Source organism: Taeniopygia guttata, chromosome 13, assembly GCF_048771995.1.
Source record: "Taeniopygia guttata chromosome 13, bTaeGut7.mat, whole genome shotgun sequence".
In the NCBI taxonomy this organism is placed as follows: domain Eukaryota; kingdom Metazoa; phylum Chordata; class Aves; order Passeriformes; family Estrildidae; genus Taeniopygia; species Taeniopygia guttata.
The window spans coordinates 9,776,218-9,803,542 of record NC_133038.1 but is presented as its reverse complement, the minus strand read 5'-3'; the positions used below and the strand labels follow the sequence as shown (position 1 = coordinate 9,803,542).

General features: G+C 48.4%; 1 protein-coding gene across 2 annotated transcripts in view; it reads left to right on the top strand.

Moving 5' to 3' along the window:
* The window catches only part of IL12B (interleukin 12B), a 55,313-nt gene extending 28,499 nt beyond the window's left edge, over positions 1–26,814 (top strand). Inside the window, exons 2-10 of one of the 2 annotated variants that reach the window (XM_072935424.1) lie at positions 16,011–16,117; positions 16,295–16,365; positions 19,088–19,172; positions 19,970–20,245; positions 20,976–21,090; positions 22,022–22,215; positions 22,994–23,139; positions 24,944–25,062; positions 25,146–26,814. In XM_072935424.1, coding sequence (XP_072791525.1) covers positions 16,363–16,365; positions 19,088–19,172; positions 19,970–20,245; positions 20,976–21,090; positions 22,022–22,215; positions 22,994–23,139; positions 24,944–25,062; positions 25,146–25,149 — 942 coding nt within the window. In that variant the 5' untranslated portion in view covers positions 16,011–16,117; positions 16,295–16,362 and the 3' untranslated portion in view covers positions 25,150–26,814. Of the gene's footprint in view, positions 1–16,010; positions 16,118–16,294; positions 16,366–19,087; positions 19,173–19,969; positions 20,246–20,975; positions 21,091–22,021; positions 22,216–22,993; positions 23,140–24,943 lie in introns of both variants that reach the window. The other variant, XM_072935423.1, reaches the window with a different exon arrangement.
* The last annotated feature ends 511 nt before the right edge of the window (positions 26,815–27,325 follow it).

Sequence of the window (27,325 nt, the reverse complement as noted above, 5' to 3'; positions counted from 1 at the left end):
CTCCTTCCCTGTAGCTTTTCCTTTCTTCCCAATACCCGGTGTTCAAAATACTAAATACATTTTGTCACTAAACTCTGAAGTTGTGGAAAGAAGGCACAGCTCCAGCTGGAGAGGGTTAAGTTCCCTTTTCTCTTATCTTACATTTCCCTCTAGTGGCTGAACCCTTGAGCATCAGCAGCCAAAAGGAGGAATTCAAAGTTTTCCTGCTTTGCCCTTTTCTTTTAGTAAAATATTTCTCTTTAACCTGCTTGTCTTGCTTTGCTCTGTGTGAAAACTCTGCTTTGCAGTTCCCTTCCCAGGGATAACAGGACACAGGTGCTCCCAAACACCCTTTTAGGAGTTAAAAGGAGGCGTTAAAGGGGAGCGTGAAGAGGAATGATTTTGGTTCAAGGCTCTCCTGGGACTCTCAGCTGTGCACAGACCCAGAAATGTTGTTCTGCTAAGACAAGACCCAAAATTTCCTCTCTCTAGCAGTGTTTTCTCCTTGGTTCTCTTCCAGAGAAGTTCCCCAAGGCAAGGCTGGACTTCCAACCTGGGTAAGTCTGGCTGGATTTCAACATAGTAAAAAGCAAGAAAATATTTAAGAGAAAAGATTTACCCATCAGTGCTCCCCTGCCTCACTCCTCCACTTCATGGCAAGTCAATTATGTGAAGAAAATGAAGCTTTAAAAAAATACCCTGTTAAACAAGTTATTTTGGTATTTTAAAGCCATTCTTGGTTACTATACTTTCTATTCAATGTTTGTTAGGGGCAGAGAGGATGTAAAGTGTCCATGTCTGAAGCCTATGGGATACACCAAAACAAGCTCCAGGAGAGACTGCAGGCTGTGGTTCAGGACATGCTGGGCCTGGCAGAGCCACCTCCACGCTGGAAAATTTTATGGCATAAAATCTGAGCTCTGAGGGTTCAGAAGCTGAGAGTTTATTTCACTCTCTATCTGAAATGAGTCTCCACAAGAAGCTTCTTCAATGAAAAGGGCTTCTTTCTCATAAATACTTGAAAGCAAACATGGAATTTCTGTTCACCTCAGGAAGATGATGCCATCCCTCAGCCCTGTCTGTCTTGTACTTGTGTGTGTGGGTTTTTTTGCCCTCAAACCATGCTGATTTTGTCAAAACTGTCTGAGTCTGAAAGCCTCTCGAGCAACCATTGCAGAACTGAGACTGTGCCTTGGGGATGCTGGGGGAGATGAGCTCTGCCAGGGGATGCACAAAGCAGCAGGGAAACCTCCAGGGATGCTGGGCTGGGACAGGGGAGCTTCAGGGGGAGAGCAGAGGGCAGCTGGGGATGTGTTTGTTTGGGATCCACTGCTGGGTGATGAGAAAATCCCCCAACAGGGATTGGCAAAGTAGGGCCAGCTTTAATTGGGGGTGGTTTTTTAGCCAGGGTGATAAAAGGAGCTGTGAACAGGAGGCAGAGGTGAAGGGAGAAGCCTCTCCCATGCAGCATTTTCAGAGCAGGCCCTGCAGATTTGGGTGCCTGGACACAGTTTGGGGTCAGGAGCAGCACAGGGGAGGGAATTTGGAGGCTGAGCCTGCAGGTTTTTATCTGGACCTGCCTGGGTGAGGCTGAGCTGCTGCAGGAGGAGCCTTCAGCAACCCAAGGCACCCCAGAACCAGGGAACCCCAACCTCACAGTGCTTGCTCTGCTTTCAACAGCCCCCAAGGCCTCTGCTCTGAGGGGGGATTAAAGGGCTGGAGATGCTGGTTTTGCTCGACCTGTTGGTTTGTGGCCTTGTTTCTCTCAGAGAAATGGAGTTAAAGCCATATTGTGCTCACATGTTTGGTGTTAAACCAACCCACAGAACCCCTGAGGTGGGAAAAGCCCTCCCAGCCCATGGAGTCCCAGCTGTGCCCGTCCCCACCTTGTCCCCAGCCCAAGAGCTCTGAGTGCCACCTCCAGGGATGGGCACTCCAAACTCCCCTGGGCAAGGCCTGAGCACCCCTTCCATGGAGAAACTCCTGCTGATCCAACCTGAGCCTGCCCTAAGAAGGAGCAAAGCCAGGTCTCTGCTCAGGCTCTGGCTCCTGGAAGCCCTTTGGGCACGGAGGAGCTGCAGGGTGGATGCCCAGCAGAGCCTTGGGAACGGGCACAACTGCCCAAAGGCTTCTGATTCAGTCAAAAACCTGAACTGAATACAGGGAAAATAACAAAAAGAGGAAGTAGACTGAAGAAAATGACTGATTGTACATTTTTTTTAAAGGAATTGCTCTGGAGCTTGTTCATTCTGAGATGAATTGGGAGCTTTAGCCTTGCCAGTGAGCTCACCCTTGGTCTGAGTCTCTAATGGGGATTTATCCATCAGAGAGTGCCCTGAAACTGCTCCACTTTCTATGAAGCTCCCCTGGCAGATCAGTGCCTGCAGATTAAAGCTGGGAGTGAATTTCTGACTCAGAGGTAAAAGACACAATGTCATCCTCGATGACGGAAATTCTTTGTAGGATTTCTTTCCTCTTTTGAAAATTATTTGCCTAAAAGAAGAGGACTGAGGTTGTAACTGGAGCACATGACAGAAACAAATGGTGTGTTTGTGTTCCTTTAGTCAGGTAGCTTAATCTTTCGGTATTTTAATTGTGCAATATCAAATACCCTGGTAAATCCCCCCGAGACTGTGAGAGTGCCGAGACTGTCAATGTGAAATTCTTGGAGGGAAGGTAAAAATGATTGAATGAGATTATTAAAACAATGGAGGGACTTGCAGAAGTGGAAGAGGGAAGTGGTGCCATTTTCTGCTCTAAATTAGGTTTTGGTGCACCGAGGTTGGACAGCACTGATGCTTTGGGTATCTGTGAATGTCAGAGCCCATGAAAAGAGCCTGGAGTGCCAGGATGAGGGGGAATGGCTGAAAACTGCCAGGCAGGGCTGGATGGGATATTGGGAATTAGGAATTGTTCCCTGGCAGGGTGGGCAGGCCCTGGCACAGGGTGCCCAGAGCAGCTGTGGCTGCCCCATGATCCCTGGCAGTGCCCAAGGCCGGGCTGGACATTGGGGTTTGGAGCAGCCGGGGATGGTGGAAAGTGTCCTTTCCCTTCTCCTCTGCTCCCCATTCCTCTCTCCATTTCTGCCTTTTCCTCAAAAACAACACATCTGCCTCAGTGAGAGACAATCTCATCCCATTTTTACCATGAGTGCAGGGTTTTTCCCTCTTCCCAAATCTGTTATCCCAGAGAATAACCACCATGGCTGGGCTGTCTTGGAGCAGCAGGGCAAAGACCAGTGGGGTAAAAATACCAGTTTAATTCATGACATGAACTGCGTGTCCTTTGCAGGGGTGTCCAAAGCCAGTCCCCTTGTCCAGAGCAGGTTCCTGGGTTTTATCCCTCCAGTTCAGTTCTTTTGGTCTGAAGTTGGCCACACTTTGGGCTTGAACAATTTTTCATTTCCTAAAAAAAGCAATTGGCAGGACTTTGTTGTGATGTCATCTCAAGGCCTTGCAGACTTGCACTGGGTCATGTGAGTTTTGTTGGCACCAGAAGTGAGACTTGGAGTCACGGTGGGAAATGCATTCGTTGCCCAATTTGAATGTCAGCAGCAAAGCTGAAGTTTCTGATGCCAGCAGTGACCTCAAAAGTGTTAATGAGGTCAGAAAATGTACACAAAGTCAGAGAAAATGTTCACAAAGTTCAGATAAACTTCAGCTTCTCTTGGGCTTTTTTGGAAATCACTGAGCTCTGGCAGTTCAGGATCTGGCTGAACACTGCAGGTAAAACACAGGGTAAACCAAGGCCTGGCATGAAATACAAGGAAAAGTTAAAAATGGGTGTAAACTGTATAAATTTCAGGTAATGGACATGATTCAAGTCAAGTGTTAAATGCAACTTTATTTTTATTTCCTTCAAAGCAGGGGAGGTTCTGCTGAATGCCCTCGAGGGAAGGAAGTGTGGAGGGAATGAAAAGGAATAAAAAAAGGAATAAAAGACTCGTGTGGTTGGGAAATGCAGACATTCCACACGGGAATGGGGGCCAGGCTGTGATCAGAGGGATGAGGAGGAGAGGGAGGCAGGGGCTGGCAGGCTGGGGGCAGCTGGCACGGCGAGGAGGGGATGGGCACAGGGTGGGCACAGGGAGCCAGGCCAGCCTGGAGCAGGTTCTTGTCAGGGACAACTTGGGGCTTCTGCTGGCCAGGGTGGCCACTCAGGAACAAAACCTTTTATTCCAGTGGTGGCCATGACTCCTCCTTGCTCTCTTTCCTGTCCCTGTGTGTGGCTCTGCCCCCTCTGGGGGTGCCCAGAGGCTCCTGGTGACACAGTGACAACATGACATGGTGGGACTTCCGTGCTTTCAGTTTGGCTTTGCTTTTGGAAAGTGCTGCAAGCTTCTGACAGAGCAGCCAGCAAAACTGACTGCAACCACAAGTCCATTACTAAATATGTGTAAAAGCCCAAAGGAATAACTTCCTTTGGAAGAGGGTGCTGTGGATGTGGGGGGTGAAAGTCACGCAGCTGCAGTTTGTAGCAGAGAATTGGTGACTTTTTGTCTAATTACCGATTCTATTGAAAAAAATAATCTTCAGACTTTATTCTGGTGTTTTACTTTGCCACCAGCTAAGCACTGATGAGAATTTGGAGTTGTGTACATTTAGCTTTGCTTCTTATGGAATGAAGATCCTTCTTGTTTGTATTTAATCTCCATGTTAACTCCTACTGCCATTCCCCAGGTCTCAAATATAAATAACAGGAGGGAAATCCTAACCAGGGGAGTTGAACACAAAGGTTTTGTTCATTGTGAATTAAATATTCTGTTAATTAAATGACCGGAAAGATAACTGCAATTCTTCAGCACCTGGAAACCAAAGCAGCCAAATCCTGACTCCGAAATTGGTGCCAGTCACCATCCATAGGTACAGGACTGTGCTGACATGGAAAATATGTGACAAGAATTGACTGGTCAATGTCCAGTGGAATGTGCTGGGGTTTTATGTCAAAGGAAAGCATTGGAAACTCATATTTGAAAAGGTTTCCTTAGCAAATGAAGAAAATCAGTTTCTTTATCATGGTCTGTAAGGGAAACCCAGTGCAATCCCTGCAGATGTGGTTCAGGCTGGGCATCAGCAGGAGTTTCTCCATGGAAAGGGTGCTCAGGACTTGCCCAGGGGGGTTTGGAGTGCCCATCCCTGCAGGTGGCACTCGGTGCTCTGGGCTGGGGACAGGGTGGGGAGGGATGGGCACAGCTGGGACTCCATGGGCTGGGAGGGCTTTCCCAGCTCAGGGATCCCGGGATTCCGGGGCAGCAGAGGTGCCCCATCCTTGGGCACAGCCCAGCACAGGGACAAGGGCTCGCTCTGCTGGGACAGGAGCCAGTTTCAGCCTTGTGGCTTTTGAGGTCAGGCCAGGTCTCCCAGCCCGTCCTGGGGGAAGTTGTGCAGCCACCCTGGGGCATTACATAACGCAGCTGCCCTCTGCAGCCACCCCAGCATGGCACTGCAAGCACAGAGCTGCTTCCAGGGGCTGCTCTGCCAGCCTGGAGAGCCCCCCCAGAGCTCTGCCAAGCAGGGGCAGCCAGGAGAGCTCAGGCAGAGCCAAACTGTGCCAGGATTTCCAAACAAAGTCTGGGAATGGGGGGCAGTGCCAGGCTGAGGGGGGATCCCAGCACACAAATCCAGGCTGGGGTCGCAGCAAAACATGGATTATCCAGGCAGCAATCCCAGCGTTATCCAGGCAGCAATCCCAGCGTTATCCAGGCAGCAATCCCAGCGTTATCCAGGAGCAATCCCAGCGTTATCCAGGAGCAATCCCAGCGTTATCCAGGAGCAATTCCTTCCTGGAAAGGGTGCCCAGGCACTGCCCAGGGGGGAATACAGTCCTCATCCCTGGAAGTGGCAGCGGGATGTGGCACTCAGAGCTCCAGGCTGGGGACAAGGTTGGACTCTAGGGCCTGGGAGGGATTTTCCAGCCCCCAGGAATCGCTGGGATCGCTGCCTCCTGCCAAGGCAGCACATCCCTGGGCTGTTCCTGGCTGAGAACCTGCTGCACTCACCTGGGAAATGCTGGGCTCTGCTTCCTCTTTCCCTCTGTGGTTTCAGCACAGTTTTTACATCTCCAGCAGGTTCGTAAAGCAACCAAAAAACGCTGCCGAAACTCGGAGCCAGGGAGTTTCGTTTCAGTGGAATTGTGAGTGAAGGTGGACTTTCCTTTTTTTTTAACCAAATGCTTCATTACCCCAGAAAGTTCTCAGTAAGGGGAAGGAGATCCAGACACTTGGGAAGAATTTTTGATCAAGGTTGGAACCACAGACAAAAAGGACTTGGAATGGGTTGTGTCAGTAATTTTGTTTTAAGTCCCTAAAAATAAGATTCCCCAAAAGTAGATTTTGAAATTTTAATGTTGCTACTTTTTTTTTTTCCTTCCGTTTCTTTTTTCGTTTTTCTGATTTTCTTTATTTCCTTTCTCTGCCTCCCTCCCTAAATCTATCATGACAACCTTCAGTGCCTCATGTTCTAATAATTATGGTGAAACTGTTCTCAAGGAAACCTAAAATCCTTCCTATCTCTGTATGGCCATTTCAGCTGCCCAAACCTGAACTGATGTGAACAAATTTCAGCACTTTTCCCTTCCAGCCCAGCTCAAACCTTTCTGAAGGGCAGTGTTCTCCTGGGGATCTGTGCATCCACACTGCTGGGATTTAGTGATAATTACTGGAAACTTGCAAATCGCCTGAGCATCACCTGGATTTTTAAATTAATTAATTTAAAAATTAATTTTAAAATTAAATTTAAAAAATTAATTTAAATTATTTAATTTAAAGTTAATTAATGGGATAGTGCCTGTTTTATTCCCCATGTGCTCCAGTGGGATACTGGGGGGATTCCAGCTCAGTTCTCAGCCTCCTCCAAGGGCAGCAGTGGCACCACCTGGGATGGTTTTCCTTGGGGCTGGGATCAGGACAAAGTGCTCTCAGTGCCACATCAGCTGTTCCTTGAACCCTTCCAGGGATGGGGACTCCACCCCCACCCCAGGGTTAAACAAAGGGGATTTAAAATATTTTTTTTATTTTTGTTTTGACCAGGATTCCCCTTCCAACTGAAAATCTCAGTTCTTTTAAGAGAAGTGGTTTGAAATTTCCTCCCCAGGCGCAGCCACGCTGAAGTGGGTGGTGAGGAAGGTCCATCGAGCTGCTCTGCACTCTGCTGGATTTCAACACGAGGCACGATGGGGCTTTTATATAAAATGAGAAGTGGAGGTGAGGAGTCTCATGGTTTGTGTTTGCAGTGACGACAGAGGCTGCACAAAGTCCCTTTCTGCCCTCTTGCACGTGGTGTTCCACCAGGGAGCTGGAGCTGGGTTCTTCCAGCCACATTTCTGCCCTGCCAGGGCTCTGATCTCCCAGCCCAGCTGCCTCTGGCTCAGCTCAGTGCAGGGTGAGGTAATGGCACCTTCATTCCCTTCACAAAAATCAAGGTTATATAGCAGAATTTGTGGGTTTCTTCATCCCCATCTTTCCTTTTCTTTGGTTTATTAAATATAAATAAATCTGCAGTGCAAGTGAGTGAAGTTCTCTCTCCCCTGCTCAGCCACAGGTGTTCTAAAGAGATGTTTGTGCATCAGACAGCACAATATTCCTGGGGTTCCTTTCTCCTCATTTCCCTCTCCATGAACAATTCACTATCAGGAAAGGGCAGTGCAGATGCAGCCCCTGTAATTAAATGGTAATTACAGAATTGTGCCAGTGGGAACCCAGGGCTGCTCCCAAATCCCAGCTGATCCCGAATCCCGGCTGTGCCTTTGTGAACAAAGGTGTGGAGCCACTCCCGGCCTGCAATGAACTTTGCCCTGGGTTATTCCAAGCCTTGCAGCAGGTCTGAGGTTTGGGTTTCTTGGAATGCCACCCTGGTGCAGAATTCTCTGCAGGACTGGGTGGGACTCCAGGGATGGGGCTGGCTTTGGGTCACATCCCACATCCCGGGGCTGTGGTGGTTCCAGCTGGGTTCCTGGGGCAGTGCCAGGACCCCTGGGGAAGTGCCAGGCTCACCACAGCCTGCTCTTGAACTCCCTGCAGATCCAGGTGGAAATGCCCTTCCATGAGGATGCTCAGAACACTTGAGCAGAGTTCATTAAATTCAGCTGGTTGAGGAAAGAATTCTCCTCCCCGTGTGCTCCATCCCCTCTGGGCACCAGTAACTGGTTTATACTGGGCTGCACTCTCTGGTGAAAGTGGTTTTCTGCTGAACTCTCCAGACAGGATCCCAGGAGCAATGTCAATTAGGACTGAAGCTAATTTGCTCGGGGCAAACAATAATTCCTTTGGCAAAGGTATTTATGGTTACAACTGCCAGACTAGAGCTCTCTCAAGTGGTTCTTAATCCCGGGCATTAATTAGAGGTGGAGGAAATTGTCACAGGACGTTTAAAGTTGATATTGTTTTCATTACAGGTGCAAACAAATATTGCACAAGAATATCAATGTTTAACTGCTGAGCTTGTCCCGGGTGTGTTTCTGGAGGGATTCTGCAGCTCAGGGCTGTTCCTGCTGCCTCTCCCTTGCCTCAGGAACTCCACAACCAATGGGGCGTCAGCACAGCTTTCCCTCACTGTCACAGTGCTGCAAGAGAAACAGATGGGACTCTTGATTTTTTTATCTAGGAAAGCTGAGTTTTTATTGCATAGCTCTTATTTTTATAGGAATATTAGAAGCTACTGTGTTAATCTAATTGGTTAACATTACACTGACAGTATTTTGCTTAACAAGAACCAATCTAATTGATTAACAACACACTGACAGTATTTTGCTTAACAAGAATCAATCTAATTGGGTAACAATACACTGACAGTTTATTGCTCAGTAAATGGTGAGGGTGCATGTTCCTAAAACCCCTCTACTTTTGGCTAGTTTACATGTTTTCTTCATGGACTCTTATGGGTTTTTTTTACAGGTGCAGTCTGTTTTTCTTACTAGAATGAGTTATTTAAACTGATTCTCATTCTCTTAATTCCATCTCAAGGGAACTTAAGCTAGTTACTAGCTGTACTTAGCTGAAGTAAGGCTTGAGCTGGGATTTTATCAATCTTTTCTTTTATAAGGTTTGTCCCATGTGAGACATCAGAGGGATTTGGAGCGTGGCAAAGGCTCTGCAGGAGCCCAAGGAGGCAGAGGCAGGTGCTGGCTTTCCAGCTGTCCCTGCAGGGGCTGTCACCACAGAGGAAAGTCGTGTCCCTTGTGGTGGAAGCCACTCCTGAGTGACTCCTGCTGCTGGGGGAAGATCAAAGAAGTGCCCAGTTCTGGGTCACTCCCTGAGCTCTGCACACAGACTGGGGCTTGTTTGCAGCACTGCCAGGAGTGCCCTGGCCATTTCACCCGTAGGAATAAGCAGGAAAAGCCAGAGATGTAGGGGAAAGTGGAGTGATGAGTTTATGGCTGAAAGAGCTGATTAACAAATGGGTTTGGGGCCAGTGAATGTTTGTGCCCTGCAGTTCTGCCCTGTGGAGTTGGAAAGTGAGTTTCATGCATTTTCCAGCTGGAAAGAGTGAGGGTTGTCCCCCCAGATCCCTTCAGAGCAGAGTTAGGAAGGGACAGAGGAGAGTCCACACTCGCTGTGTGAGGGCTGCAGGGCTCATTTATTTACTGGCCAGGAAAACATCCTCTTCTCCCTGAAATCTGCAAGTTCCTGGTTTCATCCCTTCATATCCTGCCCCTAATGAGAGCAAAACCCAGCAGAGATCTCCTCCCCTGGCACAAGGTCAAATGAGCTCCCAGATGTGCAAAAAGCAGTGATTTTTACTTGTGTTTCAATAGCCCTGTGTACAGGATCACCCCCCAAAAAAGGCATCATATTCCAATTTTTGGCAAAAATCAACCCAAACTACAAATCCATGAGCATTTTAAATGTGAAACACATCCCTTACTTGTTTTGGGTTTTCTTTTCCCCATATCTCCTCAGGCAAATCACAAAATTCCTGCTCAGCTCCAGGAATTTACTGGCATGAGTCAATTATTCCACCTGGGTGAAGGACACTTTTTCTGTGGGGCTGTTGAGGTGTTTAATCAGGGTGATGTCAGAGCACAGGGAGGAGCAAGGGAGCACAATTCCCAAAATGAGCAACTCCAGGCACATCCTCATCCTCCCTGGCCCCAGCAGGAACAGATGTGCTCACTCCAGGCAGGCGGTTTCATCATTCTCCTGGGAAAATCCTTGCTGGAAGTTCCCTCATGCAAAGCTTTCTCCTCACTCTGAATTATTCACAGCTCTTCAGCCTGGTGTCACTGACTGAGCTGCAGGAACAGGGATGTGCTCCTGGGACAGCCCAGGACATGGAAATGTCAGAAATGGGTTTGTAAAGAAATCTCAAGCCTGACAGAGCTCACACAGCCTGGTCCACCTGTGTGCAAACTCTGAGAAAAGGTGTGCAGCCTTGGGGAGGCCATGGAACAGAGATGACATTGCTGAGAGAGAGATTCAGCTGGAAACAAGTTTCAAAAGATGGCCTTGCAAAAACATCAGGTGTTTTAGAGAACTAGAACTGTGAAAGGTGCATTGCAGCAGGACCATGTGGGGTAAAATAATAGGTGCTTGGTGTTAAATGTATGTTAAAATAGAGGTAAGAATACAGGTGATTGGTGTTAGAGGTATTAGCAGCATTGTGTGGCAAAAGCTAATAGGCTGAACAACATTTCTAAGGTGTTGTGACCAGGAAATGGGCTGGCTTCTGATGGAATGGCGTTGGATTTTACATCTCTTGCGTCTCACCCTTCATCAAGATTGATAATGGAACAAAACCTTTTAAAATGCCTCTGTTACCCTGTCTCTGTAAAAGTAGGAAAATCAACAGGGGACCATGGAGATTATCCCAGTTCCTGAGGTGTTGGCACCAAAATCTGCCCTGTCCCAGTCAGAAATGTGTGGTAGCACCAAACTGGCTTGGAGGAGGATTTGCCATTCCACAGTCCCTCTCTTCTGCCCTGGGTCCTGGGAACCCTCCCGTGTCAGAGCCCCTGAATTTTAATTTTAAGGGGTTGGTTACAGCATTGTCCCATTTGTTACAACACAAATGCAGCAAAGGGGCTACAGGAGTGAATGTGATGTCACAGAGCAACCCTGGAGTAATTCCAAAATTTTCTTTGGCTTTCAGAAGTTCAGGGATGCTTCAGTGGTTCACTGGTGAAAAGTTTTTGCTTTCCAAATAGGTCTTGTATGACCTCATTCCCTCACAGTCATGGGAGGTGTCAGAGATCTTATTACATAATTTAAAGTTTCCTTTCCCCACCTTGAGGAACTTGGAATTTTCTGACAGATAAAAAATGATGTAACAAGATGCCTGGATCCTGCTTGGGCATTGAGTGTTCCTGTGAACTCCTGAATCCCTTATCCTGCCATGCCATTCTCAGTTTGGGTCCCCAGGCATTATTTATTTAGCATTAAATAAATATTTACACATTAATAATTAATAGCAAAATAGGAAGTTGTCACAACTTCCTTTTTCTTCCAGGTATATCCCTGAGTGCTTTAATTACAGAATCATGGAATATCCTGGGCTGGAAGGGATCCTCAAGGATCATCAGTCCAACTCCTGGACACCCCAGCAACCCCCCCCTGTCCCTGAGAGCATTGTCCAAACTCCCCTTGGACCTAGAATGGCCTGGCTGGGCTTTGTCTGAAAACTCCTTTTCTAGGAGCTGTCAGACGAAGAAAATGCTGCTTGAATTTCAGTCAATGAAATGAATTTACTGGGTTTTCCCCTTGACTTTCAGTTTGCAATGTTCTTTCCCCACCCCCAGCACTGTACCATGGCCCAAGGACCGCTGCTGGTGGAGTTCAGAGTTACAACATCCCCAAGAAATGAGCCCAGCTCAAGAGAAGAGCCCAGCTTGCAGCTGGCTCCTCCAGCTGGGTGCTGGCAGGTTTATCTCAGTGGCAGATATATCAATTATATCATTGTCAGATCTCAGTGGCAGGTTTATCTCAGTGTCAGATATATCAATTATATCATTGTCAGATCTCAGTGTCAGGTTTATCTCAATGTCAGATATATCAATTATATCATTGTCAGATCTCAGTGTCAGGTTTATCTCAATGTCAGATATATCAATTATATCATTGTCAGATCTCAGTGTCAGGTTTATCTCAATGTCAGATATATCAATTATATCATTGTCAGATCTCAGTGTCAGGTTTATCTCAGTGTCATGTTTATATCAGTATCAGATATATCAATTATATCAGTCAGACCTCAGTGTTAAGTTTATCTCAATGGCAGTTTATCTCAGTGTGAGATTGATCTCAGTGTGAGATTGATCTCAGTGTGAGATTGATCTCAGTGTGAGATTGATCTCAGTGTCAGGTTTATATTAATGTCAGATTGATGTCAGTGTCAGGTTTATATCCATGCCAGGTTAATCCCAGTGCCAGGTTTATATCCATGCCAGGTTAATCCCAGTGCCAGGTTTGGGATGGCAGCAGTGGGTTGGTACCAGAGGAGCAGAGATCAGAGCACTTTGGACCAGCACTGACCCATCTCCCTGTGCCTGCTGTCCCTGTGCCAGAGAGGATTGGTAACTCTAATTCTGCAATAAATCCATCAGAAATACCAGTTCCTCTTGGATCCCTGCCCCACATTCCCTGAGCACCTGTAAAGAGTTGCAAAAGCACCTCATGGATTTGAGCACTCAAATCCCATTGATTCTGAGAGTCATTTACTGTAGAAAATGAGATTTGGTTCTTAAACCCCTTTGGAAATGTCACACCGTGTTTGCCTTTCTTTAAAAGTCCTTGTGCAAGGCACTTCTGGCTCTTCCTGCTCTTTTCATCCCTCTGCTGCTGTCTCCAAGCCCAGGAGTTTGTGCAGAGACACCCAAAGCTCTGGGGGTTGCACGCTGAGAGCTCCTGGGGCAGGAGCGAGAGGTGAAATCTCCTTTTCTCCTCTCAGGGGGCTCCTGCTCCGTGTCTGCCCCAGTCCCACGTCCCACCTGTCCTGGGCACAGCTCCCACCTGGAACTGGAGGATTCCTCAGCCTGGCCTTGATTAGGGCAGAGCTCAGTGGTGCTCTGCCCATCCTCCTGTCCCCTCCATCCCCATCCTGGCCAGCTGCTCCAGTGGTACCACAATCAAATTCATCCTGCCCTATAAACTTTTTGCTTCTTGGCAGAAGTTGGATATCTTTTTTCCCCTGTGTCTTGTATTTTTCTCAAGGCTGGAGCTTGGTTCAGTGATTCCATGGAGTGGCTTAAGGGGAGTTTTTTAGGAAAATTCATTGGTACACTAATATTACACAGTATTTCCTGATGAATTCACATAAATGACTGAATTATAGATTAAGAATTATATATAGATTAAGAATAATTTATAGATAATAGAATAATTAATTACAGATTAAGAACAATATATAGAATTACAGATAAAGAACAGTGTTCCCTTCTCAGTGCTACTGCATTAAAAATCCTGGGAATAAAAGATGATCTTTGGCATTAATCTGCCAATGGACATCCATGGAAAATGGATTCCATATAGAGGAACAATACAGACTATACACTTTTTATAATTATTCATTTTCTCTAAGTTATGCAGGGTTTTTTCCTCTGAATTGGGATTGTTTCTTTGTCATTCCACAAAGTAAAAATGCTAAGAAAGGAAACCTGTTTTTAAACGGGCTTTTTCTGCCAAAAAGGAGATTTTCCTTGGCATTAAATAAAGCATGGACAGGGTTTGCACATTCTCTGTCAGTGTCATAGGGGAAGCAGAGGAAGAAGATGGGGAGAAGCTGCTCCTCTCCGAATTTCCCCTTCAGAATCAATGAGCTCATAGTGGAAAACCAGGCAGTCATCGAAAGAGCTTTTCACAATCTCTATGTTTTAATATTTAAAAATTCCTCTGATGGATCACAGGAAACCATCCCAGCACGGAAGTTCCACCCTGAGGTGTCTGTGCTCCAGGAATGGTTTTTGGGATTCTTGGCATAAAGCCTTGGGCACCAAGGCACTCCGTGTGTCCTGGGAGCTGAGCTGAGGGAATTAGGAAGGCTTGATGCAACCACACACTGAAAATGTGCATTTGTTTGTATTAATTCTTTGGTTTATCCGTATTAAGGAGCATCTGCCCACGTTTCAGCAGTGAGCAGGCACTCCAAGAGCTCTGTTAAGCTCTGCATTAGTCACTGTGACTACAGAGAAGTGCATCCATGGAAGCAGAAAGGGGCTGGTGGGCTGAGGAGAAGGAAATGCACATAAATTCACTGCTGTCCTTCTTTGTATCAGTGACTGACCTCAGCTCGCAGGCTGCCTGTCGCTGCTGGCTTGTTGTAATCACAACAGGGATTTTGGATGCTGCAAATTGTCTTCAATGGGAACAAATTTGTGCCCAGCTCTGGCTCCCTCTGCCTTCTGCCCAGGGCTGTGTGTACAGCAGGAGGGGAGGGCTCGCTGCCCCCGAGCTGCTCCTGCTCCTCACTCCCAGATGGGCTCCTGGAAGGAGAACAAGGAGCTGAGCTGGGAAATGGTGCCAGCACAGCCTCCTTTGAGCTGCCCTCCAAGGCACTCAGGGAGCAGCACGAGGAGGGGACACCTCTGTCACCTGGAGTGCTCTGGGTCCCTTTGGGAGTGCCCAGAGCTCCGTCCTGTCCATCCTGGCACTGGCACAGAGCTCAGGTGAGCAGCCCCATGCTGCTGGTCAGGTCTGTGTCAGGCATGGCTCCGTGACCCCTCTGAGCCACATTCAGCTTTTGGGATGGGAAGGGAGCAGCTTTTGGGTAATTCAGCATTTGGGATGGGAGTGGAGCAGCTTTTGAGCTGTTCAGCTTTTGGGATGGGAAGGGAGCATCTTTTGGGCTGTTCAGGATTTGGGATGGGAAGGGAGCAGCTTTTGGGTAATTCAGCTTTTGGGATGGGAAGGGAGCAGCTTTTGGGTAATTCAGCTTTTGGGATGGGAAGGGAGCAGCTTTTGGGTAATTCAGCATTTGGGATGGGAAGGGAGCAGCTTTTGGGTAATTCAGCATTTGGGATGGGAAGGGAGCAGCTTGTCCCCGGCTCAGAGCTGCTCCCAGCGCTGCCCTCCCGCAGTCCCGGTGCTCCGCCCGTGCCCAGCTCTGCCAGCAGCCCTGGCACAGGGAATTCCCGTGTTTGAGGAGCAGGCTGGGCACTCTGGGATGGGCAGGGAGTCATCAGGGTCACCTGGGAATGCAGAGCCTGGGGTTGTGTCCTGTGGGGTGGGAAGGAGTCACAGCTCAGCCCCCAGAGGTGAGTGTGGCCCCATTCAAGCCCCGTTTCTTGCCTGGCCCCAGCCTGAAGGGACAGGACCCAGGGAATGGCTCCCAGTGCCAGGGGGCAGGGATGGATGGGATTTTGGGAAGGAATTGTTCCCTCTGAGACCCTGGCACAGGTGCCCAGAGCAGCTGGGGCTGCCCCTGGATCCCTGGCAGTGCCCAAGGCCAGGCTGGACAGGGTTTGGAGCAGCCGGGGATGGTGGAAGGTGTCCCTGCCATGGCAGGGGTGGAATAGATGATTTTCACGGTCCCTTCCAACCCAAACCATTCTGGGATTCTGTAGCAAAGGAACGGGATTCTGGCACTATAATCCCTGCACTGTGGGAATCCTGCCCCTGGAAAGCACCTGGAATGCAGCTGTGTCTCTCCATTAATTCCTAAAGTGTGTCAGGCTGAGTTTCAAACCTTTTAAAAGCAGTGTTTGTCTGGCAAATAATGAGAATTGTGTTCAATTAATTCACAACCAATTAAAAAAAAAATCCACACAGCCTTTTGTCATTTTCAAAGCCCATGTAGAGCACAGGGCTCTTCTTATGCCTGAGGTCTACAAGGAACACCAGGTTCAGATTATATCTAAAATCTGCAGTATAATGATGTGCAAATATCAGGTATCTCTAAGAACTAATTGTTTATTTTTTGGTTAAGTCTCAATTCATGGAACAAACACAACTCTAAACCAGCAATTAAAAATCAATGTTCCCTTTCCTGCTGATTGATGTGGGAGCTGAGATTAGAGGTCACATAATTATCTCATGCTTATCAGGTAGAAAGAGTTTTAGTTTATTGAACTTTCTCTTTCTGTCTTCATTCTGTGTTTCCCATCAGATCCTCTGGAAGTTTATTTGGTCTCTTCACTCTTCCTCTGTGATGAAGACAGAATGAGAGACAGAAAACCAGTGAGGAAAGGAAATGACTCTGGGAAACCACTAAAGGTCGCTTTACAATCTCATAATTTCATTTCCTCCTCGAAGTTTACCTGGGACTCCCAAATATTTTTTTTTTTGGCTGCAGCTGTGGCCCAATGTAAAATAGGAACTGGAGCCACGTGTTGCAATCCTGTGGTATTGCGGTGGCAGGGAGCATTTATAAGGCACCCCTTTCCTCTGCAGGCCTTGGGACCAGAACTTTGTTTCCTTCACCTCCCAGAGCCAAGCTCCAGCCAGAGGCTTCCCAGGAAATGGTGAGAACTCATTTCTTCTTCTTTACTCTAATGCAAATGTAACATTATTTACTTGGGAGTGCATTGAAATAGTCACTGGGACATTTTCTTCAGGGCAGTGTTTATATCCTGATAAAGTCTAGCACATGATGTTGATGTGTAAATCCTGCTCGTTACCTGTGTCAGCAGGCAGTCATATCCCTGCTTGGACCAGGGTTGGTGTTTCTGGGCTGGGAGTGTTGCCAAACTCCTTTTTATGGCTGCTCTGTTCCACTGGCTCCTGCCAGGAGCTGGGACTGGCCCAGGTGAGCTCCAGAGCTCCTTCCTGGCAGGAATCACTTGGAGATTCTCAGTGAAGGAACCGGGGCTCAGTCCCAGCCCTCCAGCTCCAGAGCAGCGGGGACACGGAGGGGACACCAAGGACACTGTGCCCCTGTGCTCAGGTGAGACCCCACCTGCAGAGCCTCCTGCCCCGGGGTCTCCATCAGCAGCAGCACCTGGAGCTGCTGGAGAGAGTCCAGGGGAAACCACGGAGCTGCTGCAGGGCTGGACCAGGCTGGGAGAGATGGGGGTGCTCCCCTGGAGGGGAGAAACTCCAGGGAGAGATGGGGGTGCTCCTCTGGAGAGGAGAAACTCCAGGGAGAGCTGGGGGTGCTCACCTGGAGAAGAAAAGCTCCAGGGAGAGCTCAGAGCCTCTCCAGGGCCTGAAGGGCTCCCCGAGAGCTGCAGAGGGACTGGGGACAAGGATGGAGGGACAGGAGCCAGGGGATGGCTCCCACTGCCAGAGGGCAGGGCTGGATGGGAGATTGGGAATTGGGAATTGTTCCCTGGCAGGGTGGGCAGGGCTGGGATGGAATTCCCAGAGCAGCTCCTGGGATGGATGGGATTTTGGGAAGGAACTGCCCAGCAGTGGCTGCCCCTGGATCCCTGGCAGTGCCCAGGGCCAGGCTGGACACTGGGGCTGGAGCACCAGGGACAGTGAGGGGTGTCCCTGCCATGGCAGGGTGGCACTGGAAGGGCTTTGAGGTCCTTCCAACCCAAACTGTTCCATGATTCTGTGATTTCCTGAACATTTGGAGCTGGAATATTCTCATTTCTGAAGTGCTCAGGCACTCACTGGTGTTGTTCAGAATCTGAGTTTGTTTCTGATCAATTTTTCAATAAAATTTGGAGATGGGGAAGGGGTGCTTTCCCACATCTACAATGTGAATAATCTCCATGCAAATTGTTGACTGGTTTAATCAAAAACCTGATTCTCGCAGCTTCAGTGTCTCCCTAAAAGCAGGAGAAACTTTTCTGTTTTGGATGTTTTAATAGTGATGAATGGAGGAGAAGGCACAAGTCCCACTGCCCTCCCCCAGTCTGAGGTGCTGTTTTGATGTTTTGATGTTCAGTTTCAGGTTTATGAAGTGTGCTGATGAATTTCGTGTTTCTGTGACAGAAACCAGCGACTTTCAGAAAGCTGACAAATGAATCTTTCTGTTGGAAATTCCAGCCAATCCTGCCTGAAATCTGAGAGTGTAATGAAGCAGTTATTAGCACTGTTAATAGGGTGTGATATATTTTAGAGCTCTTTTCCAAACTAAATTTTTATGCAATTTCTGTCCAACAATAACTGGCTTTTCCCTGAGCCTTGTGCCCCTCTCTGAGCACAGCAGGAGCTGCTGCCTTTCCTGGACACTCTCCAGACACTTTATTGTAGCTCCTGGTCCCATTAAGAGCTGGGTGCAAATCCAAAGGGCACTGGATGATTTGTGACCAGGATTTAGGATGCCCAGAACAGCAGGATCTGCACTAGGAATTGATCTGTACAGGAATATACTCTGTTCTCAAGGAATCAGGAGGGCTACTCCTCTTTCATTACAAAAAAGAATGGTTTGGGAGGAAAAAAATAACTCCAACCACTTAATTTTGTGTGAAAATTTTAATTTTCCACCTGCATTCAGCCTCCCACTACAGTTAGAATAGGCTTTGAAATGTTATTCACCATTTCTGTCTTGAAAAGATTCTGTTCATTTGGTTTACTCTCCGGTTTGAAAAGCTCTGGAAGCGCACCTAAATAACTGTTATTCAAGTTTTTATGCAACCAGTAGTTATGACAATATTTGGCAAAGGTGTTTTGTGTTTTCTGGAGGGTTCTGGCAGTATTTGGAACAAATTCAGGACAAATATCCATTTATATCTTGGCCATAGGGCAGCAATGATCTCCACTCCCAGCCCTTGCTGCAGACGGAGCTGTGGCACTGAACGCAGGAGGAATTTTGCCTGAAATTGTTCCCAGCTCAGCTGTGGGAGCTCAGGTGGATACCAGAACTGGAGTGGAACTGGAGCTGGCAGCAGCTCTGCCCTGAGCACCGGCCCTGCTTTGTTCAGAGATGGGGACAGAGCCCAGCAGAACCCTCCAGCAGCTCCTTGGGGTTGTCCCCAAGCCTTTAAACAAAAAAAAAAAAAATGGGACTGCTGATGAGCTGAGCCAAACGAGGCTTTGGATGGGTGGGATGGGATGGCCATTGATCCTTCAGGGCATGAGAATCCCAAGTGGATCAAAATCAGGGCTGCAGCTCCAGCACAACGCTGAGATTTCACTGTTATGGACTCCCAGAGTTCTCAGAACGGGAAGATGTTCCTCAGCTCACTGGGACTGATTTTGTGTCCTTGTCACCCTGCCCAGCCCCAGCCTGATTTTGGAGCACACTCAGCCAACCTCAGTGAAGTTTTATAATGGTTTTTTTTACCCCTACAGATGTCTCACCTCCTCTGTGCCTTACTGTCCCTGTTTTCCTTTGCTGCCCTACTGGAAAGTGCCCAGTGGAAACTGCAGGAAAATGGTAAGGAATACATAGTCAGACCTAAAACTTTGGAATTCTAATTGTGGCCACTAGCACAGGATTTGTTAACTCCAGTATCTTAGGCCAAGGCTAAATATGTTTATTTGTTTGACCATAATTAATTGGAGTTCATAGAAAAATATTTAAAAGTTCTAAAATGTCTTCCAACAGCATATTTGCTGCATTTGCATTAGCAAATGTTTTATTTCCTATTCCTTCTGCTCGTGTTCAAAGTCTCAGTCACACAGCCTGGGTACAAAAACTGTGACTAAGGGAACAGCCCTAAAAAAAACAAGTGAAGAATTAGTCGTGAAAAAGAAAATCTATTTCTGAGTAAAACCTAAAACCTATAAATAGTTTATCAGCTTCTCTGGTAAAGAACTTAAATGTACATCCATTTGTAAAAATACAAGGTAGATAATGTACAATTCTTTTGAATAACTTATCAGAAAATTGGACGAAATTCAGATTGTCCTCTCTTTCATTGACTTATCTTTACATTAAAAAGAATATTTATCCTGGGTGTTCCCTGGGAGGGATTTGATGCTGAAAGCAGCAGATCTGTTTGCCAACGTTGAGTTTGAAGATCCCTTTGCCCGTGTCCATAGGGAGTTTGGGAGACTACCAGACTTCCTAGAGCTGCCAGCTGCGATTCCGTATTTGACGGGTTTCTCAGTGTCCGACCTTTGAGGAAAAGCCTCCCTGGGGCTCCCCCAGAGCTCTCTGCAGACAGAGCTGCAGGAAGGCTCAGCCCTGGGCCGCCTGAGCAGCTCCTGAATCTCCTCTGCCATCCGCAGTGTTTGTGGTGGATTCCCGGTGGGACGCCGAGGCCGCGGCCACCACGGTGGAGCTCAGCTGTGGCAGCTCCGAGGAGGCAGTGTACTGGAGGAAGGACTCGGAGGGCAAGCAGAAAGGGAAGACTCTGAGCGTGGCCGTGAAGGAGCTCCCGGACGCCGGCAACTACAGCTGTGTGAGCGAGGAGAGCCACCAAGTGCTCAGCTCCAGCCTCCTCCTCATCGCCAGGATCGGCCCCGACGGCCACCTCCTCAGGGACATCCTCAAGAGCTTTAAGGGTACGGCCCTGCAGTGCTGGGATGATCCTGCTCAGCTTGGGGCAGGCTCTGGGAGCCCCTGGGAAATGTCCTTGCAGAGGTGTTCTCTGCAGCAGCTCTGCTGGGAGCGGCAGGAAAATCATCCCTCCTGCAGCTCCGGACGGTGCAGATGATGAGCAGCACAGGGAGTGGGGCTGTGGGATTTATTTGGGATTCTCCAGGCTGATAGGGTTGAGGGGTGGTTTGGAAAGCCAGGGCTAGGTGACAGGAGCCAGGGAAGGGCTGGGGCTGGGCCAGGGGAGGCTCAGTTTGGATTTTGGGAAAGGTTCTTCCCCCAGAGGGTGCTGGCACTGCTCAGGCTCCCAAGGGAATGGGCATGGCCCTGAGGCTGCCAGAGCTCCAGGAGGGCTTGGACAGCGCTCCAGGAATGCCAGGGTGGGATTTTGGGGCTGTGCAGCTGGACTCCATCATCCTTGTGGGTCTCTTCCAGCACAGGAGGTTCCAGGATTCTGGGGTTTGGCAGAACCAGGGCCTGCCCCAGGTTTGAAGTGCTGTCATTTGGGCCTCTCCATTCAGGAGGCAAGCCAGGGATGTTTTGCATTTTCTGCATGAACCTCACTCATCTGAGTCTTGTATTTGAGTCCCTCATGGTAGTGCCAGGGAATTTATGAATTCATGGATTGTTTCTCTCTGTCTTGGCCATTTTGGCAAACAAGAGTAAATAACTCCTGGTTTTTCTTTCTCTGTCTAGAGCCCAACAGGACATTTTTGAAGTGCGAGGCAAAGAACTACTCAGGAATTTTCACATGTTCCTGGATGACAGAAAATAATCCAAATGTGAAGTTCACCATCAGAAGCCTGGAAGAGTAAGAGTTTGTACTTCCCTTCACAGCCCCACAGAGCAGCCCTTGGTGTTACTCTGTGTAGGATTTCAGGCTGTTAGGGGCATGCAAATGGGGGGAGATCTCTTTTCCAGGTCTGAACGTCCCCAAAACACTTTGAGTCATTACTGGGACAAAGTTAACTTAGTAAGGGCATGGAAGTCACTCAGAAATGAATAAATCCTTGAAAAAGGAATGAGTCCATTGGGCTGGAGTAGCCACTGGGTAACTTAAGCAACAGCAAAAGAGTCGGTGCAGGGCAGAGAGGAAGTGGAGCCGAGGCAGAAAGAACCACAGCTCGCAGTGCAGGGTGGAGTGGGAGTGGGAGGCTGCCCCCACTGCAGAGCACATGGCCCCTGACAAGGCTGTGCTGAGGAACCCTGCAGGAACCTGCAGGGAAATGGTGCTGGGAGCCCTGGGGGGATTTCCTGCCTCCCACTGCCCCGGGGGGTTCTCCAAAACGTGGAGTGCTCCAGCAAAGGTCACCCCAGCCTGCCAGAGGAGAAACGGCTGCCAAGGGGTGCAGCACAAACAGAGCCTGGCTCAGGTGGTGCTTTGGCAGCTTTGGGTGTTTGTTTCCCAGCGGAGACTTCTCAGCCCTCATTTTCTTCAGCAGGGTTTGGGAGAGGGCAGAGGGACAAAGGAGGAAACCGGAGCTTGCCAAGGGATGGCGGAAATGAGAGATCCTGGTTTAGGTTTAAAGATTAATTCCTCCTGAAGGCAAGGGTGAGCTGAGGCTGAGAACTGACCTTAATCCATCCCACAGCACCGGGAATGTGGCAGCCCCACTGACCCTTTTCTGCAGCAGACAAACTACAGGCAAACCAAAACATTTCCTCACCGAACACACGAGGTTTTGTAACCCCAATCCCAGGACAAAGCAGCATTCCCAGTGCCTCTCCCTGCTCTGTTCCAGCCCCCAGGGAGACGTGTCCTGCAGCAGCCCCGTGGCCCTGAGCGAGGGGGCCCTGACCACCTACACGGCCCAGTGCCACAAGGAGAACTTCTGTCCCTTTGCTGAGGAGCACCAGCCCATTGACATCCTCCTGGAGGCCATTGATGAGGTGTTGTATGAGAACTACACTGCCAGCTTCTTCATCAGGGACATCAGTGAGTAGCCCAGCTGTGGGGGTTGATTTTGAGCTTTATTTTGCTGCTGCCAGGGCTCAGCCCAGCCCCGGGAATCCCTGTCCCGTGCTCTGTAAATGTCCACTGAGCTCCAGTTACAGGAACAGGGGGCCAGCACAGAAAAGCATGAGGAAGTGAAGCAGCAGCATCTTCCTGGCTTGTGACCTCCAATGCCTCAACACCCACAGGTCCCTGAATGTCCCCAAAGGATGGACCTGGTCGGGAAGGGACAAGCCAGAGAATAATCCAGCAGGCTCCTCTCTGAGAACTGTTCAGGCTAGGGATGCTTCCCTCCTCAGCCATCCCTAGATGGGCAGTCAGGGCAGGTTCACAGAAAGGGACAGGAATGAGAGGGCTCTGAGCTGTGGCCACAGGACACAGGGAAATGAGGCAGCATCCTAAAGAAACAGAGGTTTTCCTAAAGCATTAATGGTCAGCAGGTGCTGAAGATATTCCTGTGTGTCCAGCAGAGCCCTCTGCAACCCTGCAGGCCAAAAACCAAAGGATCTTATGCAGACTGAGTCTAGGATTGTGCTTAATTTTACATAAAAAGCACCCAAAGCTACTCCTTGGGTGCTTATTATTACTACTATTACTATTACTTATTATTACTACTACTCCTTATCACGCCTCAAGGCTACTCCTCTCTTAACCTGGAGGCTCCCAAAGCTCACTCCCATAAAACTGTCACCAGTAACACAGCAACAGCTGACTTCCAGTTCTCCACATGAATTAATTCCCTCTGTGTTTTCTCTTGCAGTAAAGCCTGACCCCCCCCAGTGTCAGTACGTGGCCACCAATGGAACAGTGACCTGGACTTATCCCAGGACCTGGAGCACCCCAAACTCCTACTTCCCTTTGACTTTCAAGGTCAAAGTTAAAAGCACAAAGAGACGCAGATACCAGGTAGAAACACAACATTTGAGACACAATTTTCTTGCCTGGATAGTAGAAATAATTTTTGTACATGAGAAAAATGAACTAAAATTAAAAATTAAAAAAAAAAATGGTGCTGAGCCCCAAAAGTGGCAAATTCTATCCTGGCAGGAAAAACCTTTCCCAGTTCCATGAGCAGGAAAATCCCTGAGGCAACTGAGGACAGAAAACCCTGTCCAGCATTGCATGGTTGTGTTTACTAACTCACTAGGAGGCTGTGCAGGGCCTCATGTGGGAAAATCCCAATTTCTAAACCCAGAACCCCAGGATCCGTGACACAAATTTCCTCCTGTGTTGTTCATCCCTGGGCAGCTCAGGCTTTATAGGTGAATTGGAAATCAGGGATCAGTGACTCACCTGGAAGCATTTCCATGGAGAGTCTGGTCTTTGCCCCTCGATTCCCCGTTAATTCCTGGGATTAATTAACTGTCAGGGTTAAATCTCCAATGTGAGCCCAAATTCCTCTCGGACACACGACACCTGCCTTGAGAAGAGCTGGGAAAATCACTTGAGCAGCTGACACCGAGCCAGGGCTGCCCTTCCTCAGCCCAGCACCGAGCAAAGCCGGCAGCAGGAGTGGTTATCCCGGGGTTATCCTGGGTTTATCCCGGTTTTCCAGGGGGGAACCAAAGGTGTCGCTATTGGACACGAAATAAGTACACAAACGCTTGGCAAGGCGTTTAAAGGCTAAAAAATAGAACCTTTAATTCGAGCATCTGATATTTATAGAATTCTAGAGGTGGCTGTGGATTGGAGAGTGGAATTGTCTCCTCTCCAGCCACACTGGTCAAACCAACAGCCCATCAATTCTCTCCTCCCACAAAGAAAAATGTAAAACAATCATTATTTACATGAACAGTGCGTGAGAACTCTAGCAGAAATATGTAAACAGATCAGAAGGTTGAAGAAGTTTTATGAGAACTTTAAGACTTTCAAAAGGACTATAAAAGACAACTTAACCCTTTTAAAAACCAGGGCAACAAAAGGCATCAGGGAATGTTTTCTGCTGGGGACGGGGCCCAGCCCGCACCAGCAGATAGGGCTCAGTCCCTGGTCCCAGCAGCGCTGGCTCCTGCAGCCTCCAGAGGGAACTGCTGGGGCTGGGGATGCTCTTGTGCCATCCTGCACAGCCCCAGGGGGAATTTCAACCATCCCGAGGAGGAGCAGCTTCTGGAGTTTAGGGCTCCTGCTCTGGGAGAAGGAGGAAAAAGAGAAAAACCCCAGATAAACAAACGACCCCTGTGTTTAATGAGAGTTTAGGTTTGGGGTTTGGGTCATTTAGAACACCAAGCTCAGTGGGTTTGGGTCATTTAGAACACCAAGCTCAGTGGGTTTGGGTCATTTGCACCCTCAGTGGGTCTGGATCTGTTTGGGATACCCAGCTTGGTGAGTTTGGGTCATTTAGAGCACCCCCTTGGTGAGTTTGGGTCACTGTGGGACACCCCCTCAGTGGGTTTGGGTCATTTAGAACATCCAGCTCAGTGGGTTTGGGTCATTTAGAACATCCAAGCTCAGTGGGTTTGGGTCATTTAGAACATCCAGCTCCATGGGTTTGTGTCATTTACACCCTCACTGGGTTTGGGTCACTGTGGGACACCCCCTCAGTGCTACCTGAGCCTCTCAGCTCTCTCTGCTGAGCCCAGGCTCTCCCGAGCCCCAGGACTTTGGCACCCACTGAGCTTTGGGGCAGCAGCGGGGGCTCTGTGACCCTTCCTGGTGCCTGTGGTGGTCCTGTGCCCCGGCCTGGCCCTGAAGGAGCTGTCCCTGTCCCCAGGTGTACGACAGCGAGGAGCAGTCTGTGCAGCTGCCAGCCCCCGGGCCAGCAGAGGTGTGGGTGCAGGCCAGGGACCGCTGCTACCTCAGCTCCTGGAGCCAGTGGTCCTCACTCTGCAGGTAAGGATCCCCCAGCTGGGCTGGCACTCCTGCTCCCCGACGGAAATTCACCTGGAAATTCAATTCCTGACCTTATTTCACAGATAACCAGTAAGGAGGGTGGCACAGTGCTCCTAGAGAAAGCAGAGAAAGAATTAGCACAAGAACAGAAGCACAATTAGAAGAAAAGTTCTCCACTAGAGATCCTTAAGAAGCTATAACTTGGTTTTTTTTGGGTTTTTTTTTTTTTTTTTGTAACAATTGAATGTGGCCCTGATTTTGGCAGCTCCTAAATCCCCCAGATTCAAGTTACACTTTTAGCATCCATCATGTTACGTTAATATGATTTTGACTGGGGTCTGGCAGCTCTTGTTGTATGTCCTTCATATTATTATTATGCCTTTATTTATCTCATATTTATTTATTTGTTATTTATTTATCTAGTATTTATTTAATTTATTTTATTTGTTTATATATTTAACATTTATTTATTTATTTATTTATTTATTTATTTATTTATTTATTGACTTGCAAGGCCAGGGGATGGCAGTTGCTGTTCAAACCACTGCATGTGTTAACTTATTTGGAAAGTCACTTCCTGAAAGAACTGCTTGAATCTTCCATTGTTTAATGGGTCAATTCTTTGTTTATTTAATATTTATTAGTATTTATTTCTGTGGGACTGTGGAAGCACAGAAAGCCTTGGCTGCCCGAGCAGCTGGGTGTGGGGTACCCAGGCCATCCTCATCCTCCAGGATATTGGGGAAGAGAAGGAATTGCAGGTGCAGGGCCCTGGGGATGCTTCCTGCTGCCCTGTGTCAGCTCTCTGTGCCCACAGCTGCTGATGCCCAGCTCCATGAGGGATCCATGGGGCTGCAGCCCACTGGGAGCACTGGGAGCACTGGTGTGAAGGCAGCTCTGAGCCTCCTCCCATCCCTCAGGAGCACGGAAGGCACTGGGAGCCAGGAGCTGCATTTGTCACCTCCTGTGGCCTTCTCCATGCTCCAGCTGTGCTGTGGAACAGCTGGAATTTCGTGGCCGTGGGATGAATTCCACAGGAGCAGCACAGGAGTCAGGAACCCCCAGGGCAGCTGGAACTGCACCCCAGTGTCTGCAATCCCCCAGAGCCCAGCTGGGAGCTGGCTTTGTGTGCATGTTCATGATCTCACGGAATCAGACACTCAGGATAGGGATTTCTGTAGCCCAGAAATCTCACAGAACCTCAGGGAAAGCTCCTGGCACAGCCAGGGCCCAGCTCTGGGAGGAAGCAGAAGCAGAGTTGAAATTTTTGTATTTTTCATGGAGTCCTGGAATTGTTTGGGTTGGGAGGACCTTGAAGCTCATCTGTTCCAGCCCTGTGTGGGCAGGGACACATCCCACTGTCCCAGGGTGCTCAGAGTTCCATCCAGCCTGGGCCAGGGATGGATCCTTTGTCAGAACACTGGGCCCTCACTTCCAGGAGGGCAAAATACTCTGAAATATCTCTGAGGACTCAGGCCTTAACCTCTGATACAGAATCACTGACATTAAAGTCTTCCATTGCAACCATGCTTCCTTTTCCCCAGTCTTAGCCATGGGTGTTAATTTAAAGATATTTAAGATATTTAAACATTGAAATGTGTGAAGTATCTGATATTTCAGAAAACTGCTGATAATTTATTTACAGGTCCTGTTGGTATTTTTTAAGTTTACATGTCTTATTTTGGCTATAAAGGCAACTTACGTGCTTGTTTACAAAGGAGCTAATAATAAATACACCTGAAAACAAGAAAATTTGGTTTATTTGGGATCTGTTATGAATGGTTTGTGTCACTGTTCACTTTTGCACCAGAGGATCAGACACTATTTTTGTCTCAATGTCTGTAGGGCAAATGAATTATTACTAATTAATAACACCAAATTCCCAGCCTGTAAAACTGTCAGGGATGACCCAGCCAAGGGAGCAGGATCTGCTGGGCCCTGCCTGCAGGAGGGGAGAACTCTGGGCTGCTTTGTGCTCTGAGCTGAGCCCACCTGCCCCACACCTTGAGGGCTCTGAGGTCCCAGAACCTTCCTGATCCTCAGGGTTTAAACCTTTGCACCCTCGAAACCAATCTCTGAAACCTCTCCTGAGCTTGGGCCCAGCCCAGTCTCCATTCTTGGAATATTCAGCTGGATTTTGTGTCCTGGCAAAGCCTGAATTGATCTTTGCCTTTCAGAATTTGCCTTTCTGTGCCATGATGCCAGAAAATGAGAGAGGCTTCAGGGGGAAGTCACTGGCTGAGTTTATTCAGGAAAAGAACAA